The sequence below is a fragment of the Cajanus cajan genome, chromosome 7 (genome assembly GCF_000230855.2).
Source record: "Cajanus cajan strain Asha chromosome 7, NIPB_CcT2T_4, whole genome shotgun sequence".
NCBI lineage: Eukaryota > Viridiplantae > Streptophyta > Magnoliopsida > Fabales > Fabaceae > Cajanus > Cajanus cajan.
In genome coordinates this window covers 8,380,997-8,386,996 of record NC_138523.1, presented here as the reverse complement: position 1 = coordinate 8,386,996, position 6,000 = coordinate 8,380,997, and the positions used below count along the sequence as shown (strand labels likewise).

Below are 6,000 nucleotides of genomic sequence, written 5' to 3'. Positions count from 1 at the left end.
GCAAAGCTTAATACTTCACTAGTATTGGAATTCGCTTTGATAGTGTGACATTGAGACTCGGAGTTTATATTTTTTAGTCATACTTGAAGTTAGTTTGAATATGATGATTTATATTTTATGTTGAAAGTTTGTGTAAACAAGTGGATTTTGCCCTGTTTTGAATTTATGAAATTATTTGATTGCTTTTTATTTGAAGAATTGTAAACTCTTTTACTATAAAGTCATAATTAAGCATTTTATAATACTTTCTAATTTTAATTCTATAATATTAAAAAAAACCTTTATTTATTTTCATTTGAAATAAAAAGGTGTCAAAATTAGGATCTTATATTTGGATGAAACATAGTTGTACTATAGAAATAAGTTAAGGGTTAAAGCTAAGGTGGTTATGTAGATAGAAAATTAAATAGTCTACATTAGAAAATGTTCATAAGACCCTTTAACAAAATGACATAATGCATATCGTTATTATACGGCATGAGATATATTCTAGTAACGATCAGTAGATACACCGGTTTTAGAAGTATACAACAACGATTATTAATGTACAACCAATACTAAATATTAGTATTAAACTAAACAAGAAAGCAAGCTAAAGAAAACTGAAATACATCACAATCAATTATTCTTGTAATGACTAACACACAACAATAATTTTAAAAGTACGACATATATTCATGTAACAACAAAACATTGAATCAGATCTCCCAAGCAATTGATACCAATTAATTAAGTAGACTTCCAATCATTCTCACGAGCCATCGAGGCTTTCCTAGTAATAAAACACAACATCCCATGACCACTCCAAATACCATCCCACAACCATATCCAATAGCTACTGGTTTCCAACCAAATCCAAATTTATGTTCTCTCAAGACAGTCAGTGAAGGAGGAGAATGTTGTTCATTGTCCTTGCCACATTTTTTTTGACAATGGCAGTCCACATAACCCCAAGTTTCCCTCATAGGAATCGTTCATAAAAGTATTGAATTGTTTTCCCTGAGGTATTTCTCCCACAAGATGGTTATGAGAAAGATTTAGGAGTTCAAGAAAGTTCAAATCGGTTAATTCTATAGGAATTGTACCAGTGAGCAAATTTGAGGAGAGATCCAATGATTCCAACTTTGTCAAGTTTCCCATGGATTGGGGAATAAGACCATTAAGTCTGTTATGGGAAAAGTTGAGCCCTATGAGTGCATCAAGCTCTCCAATGACTTTTGGAATTTCTCCTTCAAATTTGTTTTGTGATAAATCAATGTTTACAAATTCCGTTGGAATTTTCCCGAATGTCAGACTGATAGATTTTGTTGTTATTGTCATATAGTCTGAATATATTAACCCACTCAAAATTTCTTCAAACATGTATTTCAGATTGCCAATCACTGCATCTTGAACTCGAAAGAGATTCGTCATGGCCTTAAAATTTTTTATGTAAGCTTTTGGTATTGGGCCGCTGAAGTTGTTAGATGAGATATCAAAAATAACTAAACATGGAAATGGATGGTTGGTCTTTAAATAAGTAATGGTACCATGAAACTTATTGGCTCGCAAGACCAGTGCTCTTAAATTTGGAAGAGTTTGAAGCCAATGTGGAAATGTATCCTCGATTTGATTGTTGCCCAGATTTAAAATCACCAAATAATTGCAATTGGACAAAGATTTTGGTAAAGGACCTTCCAATTGGTTTCCATTAAGACTCAGACTTCTGAGTTGGTTGCTCCTTGAAAAGTTACTTGGTACAGAGCCAAAAAGTTTGTTCATTTGTAAATCTAAAACTCGAAGGAATGATAGGCTTGCAAGGCATTGGGGAATTATACCAGATAGCTTATTGTGGGACAAGATTAGAAATTCAAGTGAACTTGCATTGCAAATTGATGAAGATATGTCCCCAATCAATAAGTTAAAACTAAGATCAAGGTAATAAAGCCCATAATTCATCGAGAATTGGCCCAATGGTGTTGTCAATAGGTTTTGAGATAAGTTCAAAAAATACAATGAACCCATTTCATGCAACCAATTAGGAATTCTTCCATTCAATTTGTTGTTGGACAAATCCATAAATGTTATCTCTCCTGATATTGTCGGAAATTCAGTTAAACCCATATATGATAATTCCAATTTGCTTAACCTGGAAAAACTGTAACTGACATTGGATTCAAATTTTAGTGATAATTGATTATTATGGGAAAGGGAGAGAATTCCTAGATTTTGAAGCTTGGAGAAAAGTGAAAAATTGACAGAACCACTCAAGTTGTTTGATGATAGAAGTAAGCTGGTAAGGTTTACAAGGCTGAAAAATGATTCATGTATATTGCCCCGTAGCTTGTTGTTGGTCAAATCTAAATTCTCTAAGGAGTAAGATGAGGTTGCACTAATATGCCCTGTGAACTGATTATTTGATAGAGATAAATGCACCAAAGATGGTAAAGATAAGCACCAAGAAGGAATTGTCCCATTCAGTAAGTTGTCATCGAATCTTAACTCAATCATGTTTGAAAATCCTGTTATTTTGTTGGGCAGATGGCCCTCTAATTGGTTTTCAGAACAAAATAAATAAGAAAGTTGAGGCAAGTCAAACAACGATGATGGGATTTGACCACTAAATTTATTCAGTGAAAGATCCAAGAGAATGAGATGTTGAAGATTTGAAAGTGTTGATGGCAGCTCACCTCCTATATTGTTATTACTCAAATCCAATTCTTCAAATCGGTTTGACTGATGAAATACATTTGGGATTGAACCTTTGAGGTAGTTATATGAGAGATCCAGAAAAGTAAGTTTTGTGAGGTTAAAGAAGGAGGGAGGGATGGAACCGTTGAAGTTGTTTCTTGAGAGATCCAATATAGTAAGAGAAGTGCTACAACCGAAGCTCGGAAGTTGGCCTAGAAGTTTGTAATTATATGATATGTATAGGTGTTGAAGATTTGGTAAACAAATAATGTCATCATTTGTCAAGATTCCTTTTAGTTCAGTTCCCACAAGACTAAGAGTTACCAAAGAGGAAGAGAGATTGAGTGACCTGATTGCAGTTGAAGACATATTTGTTTCATCCAAAACAAGCTCCCTTAAAACTGTTGCGTTTTGAAGCAACCTATTCCATGTGCTTTGTTTCCACTTTAACTGATCATTATAAGAGAGATCAAGTGATTCTAGTTTGGAAAGGTGTGAAATTTGAGAAGGAATTTCACCTATAAAGTAAGAGTCAGACAAGTTGAGGTGGGTGAGGTTTTCAAACCCACCAAAGAGAGGTGACATAGGAGAGTGAGAGAAGTTATTGAAAGCAAGGTTGAGTGATTGGAGATGAGAAAGTTGGAAAAGGGTACTATTTGGATGAATTTGGTTTAGGCCACTTTGCATGAGGTTCAACCCGATGACATGGCCAGAGATGAGGTCGCAAGTGACTCCTTGCCAAGAGCAACAATCGGTCCCATTTTCCCATGTTGTGATCTTTGAATCAATATCAACAGTGAAGGAGGCATTGAACTGAAGCAAAGCAAAGTTGTCATGGGGATGGCATAAGGAATGAGAGGATGAAAATTGGAAGAGCAAGAATTGCCAACACACAAGCAACCATGCCTTCCATGATTCCATTGTAATTTGGGTGCAACTCCAAAAGTTCTCACTTAGGCTTAAAAAGGAAAGTGTGCATGAGAGGGTAGAGCAAATAAAATGAATATTCATAGCTAGATTTAAAACGCATGCAATATTTGTGGCTAAATTAAAGCTTTGATTGAAGGTTTAAGAGTCAAGTCTTCAAGACTTCACGAGGCCCGTCCCTCACGCAACGTAAACCAATATTCCATTTTTAAACCGTTCATTAAGTTGTATTAAATTCAGATTTTAATTAAAAGATTATACAAAAATATAATAAATTATAGTAAATTTTTTAATTTAAATATATAATTTTGTCTCCATGTACATGTTGAGGAATCTAATTTCTATACGTAAAATTTTATTTAATTAGTCCCTATGCATTAAATGTTACCGATTTGATTTTTTACTGCGCTAATATTTAACTCTAACAATATTTTAATTTAGTTGTTATATTTGCATAACATTTTTTAATTTGATCCTTATGTGTATATTTAATGAGCTGCAAGACCATATGAGAAGAAGGTTTCATTTTGGACTCTATATATATATATATGACTAAACATTGATTGAAGGTGTAATCACCAAAAATTAATTGTTTTGTAACAACTTTATTGTTAAACGGCTAATAAAATAGGATGGGATAGAAAGGCATATTAGAAGGCAAGGGGCAAAGAAATACATGAGATAGTACTAAAAAAAATTATATCATTCAGTGACTTATAAAAAGTGTGGTAATAATATATGTATGTATATATTTATTTGACATATAACTACATATAATTTAAATATTGATTTTGAATGTAATTTAATAATATATTTTATGTATCATTATAACTTATAACAATACTTTTTAACAATATACTAATATATATTATATTTAGTGTGTAAGTAAAAGTATTTTTTAATAATTTATATTATGTCAGTATAGGATGTATGATACTATGTGACAATTTTCTTCTAATTTAGTGACAAATGAGTAAATAGTATGAAATGACAAGTTATTAGGTAATGGAGTAGAAACACATTGATTAATAGTTTGGAATTTATATATTATAAATATATAGATAGATAATAAGTGCGACCTATCATTCAAATTAACTATTTGTTTCTTTTTTTTTTTTAGAGAATCTCAAATCATAATGTAAGACAAATATCCACCGCAATAAAAAGAGTTTTTAAAAATATTTTTAAAAAAATATTACCTAATTATGTATAAATATTATTAATTTATTTTTATAATATATTATTAAATGTCATATATAATTTATGTTGTTAAAAAAAATTAATAATATTTTTACATAAATAGACAATATTTTTTTAAAATTTTATTAAAGTGATATTTTTGTAACATTTTATTAATGTTGTTAAGTTTTGATTAACTTAATAAAATAATAATTAGTTTTACTATAAATGTTGATAACTCTTATACTTTATTGCTCCTAGCCTCCGATATGTTCTTTAAGAGTGGAAGTATTTTTAGTTAGTCACCACCAAATATATATATCAAATATCAAAATTTATTTATCTTAAATATTACTCTATAATTATATATATTATTTATGTGTCATTCATTTACTTGATTAAAGACTTTAATTTTGAGAAATAATTAAAAAAATAATATTAAATTGAAAAAGAAGTAAAATAATATATTTACTTAATTTATAATAACATTTGAACATATGTAAGTGAATAAATGTCGTTAAAAGAAGTAAAATGTAGTAGTTTATACATCACGTGTAATTTTTAATAAGGATGCAATAGTATATATGGTTAATATAATAATGTGTTGTTCTTATTACTCAACTACATGGAATGGTAAAAGTTCTCGTTATTTAGTTAATGCTCCTCTCAAGGTTTACAAGATGTGTTCCATCATCTCGTTTGAGTTATAGGTGGCACTTTTAAGAAAGAAAGAATAATATAAAAATAAATACTTAAAGTATATATAAAAATAAAAAGAAATCATGTTTGCAGAAAATGAGTTCCAAGTCAATTTGAATAGCAATATTGAGGACTACCTTAATAACGTAATGAAAGGTTTAGAAAATGAATAATGTTTTCTTGCATTGGCGTGAGGGATGGGTGATTAGGTAGTGAATTGGATTAAAATTTTAAAAGATTTTTTAATCATAAAAATGTTTTATGATATTTAATATATTTTTTAAAATAATAGAAATATGATTTGTGATATTTAACTGAGATTATTGAATTTTTTAAAAATGTCAAAATTTAATAATATTTACTATATAGAGACTTTTTAGCAGCAACAATTAATTAGTCTTAAGGTACGTATTAAAGCCATGAAAATTTTATGAATTATTTTGTAAGATCAATTTTGTGAATATCTGTATTGGCCATAACTTGGAAGTCTTTTTGCTAAAACTTGACATTTTTCCACAAAAATGA

The 6,000-nt window shown here is 29.8% G+C and overlaps 1 protein-coding gene across 1 annotated transcript; it reads right to left on the bottom strand.

Moving 5' to 3' along the window:
* Positions 1-205: 205 nt before the first annotated feature.
* On the bottom strand, positions 206-4,072 carry LOC109792251 (receptor like protein 23). The gene is given in 2 exon segments (XM_020351649.3): positions 206-926; positions 928-4,072. Coding segments are annotated over 2 exon segments (2,955 nt in total). The 5' UTR covers positions 3,682-4,072; the 3' UTR covers positions 206-725.
* Between the last annotated feature and the right edge of the window lie 1,928 nt (positions 4,073-6,000).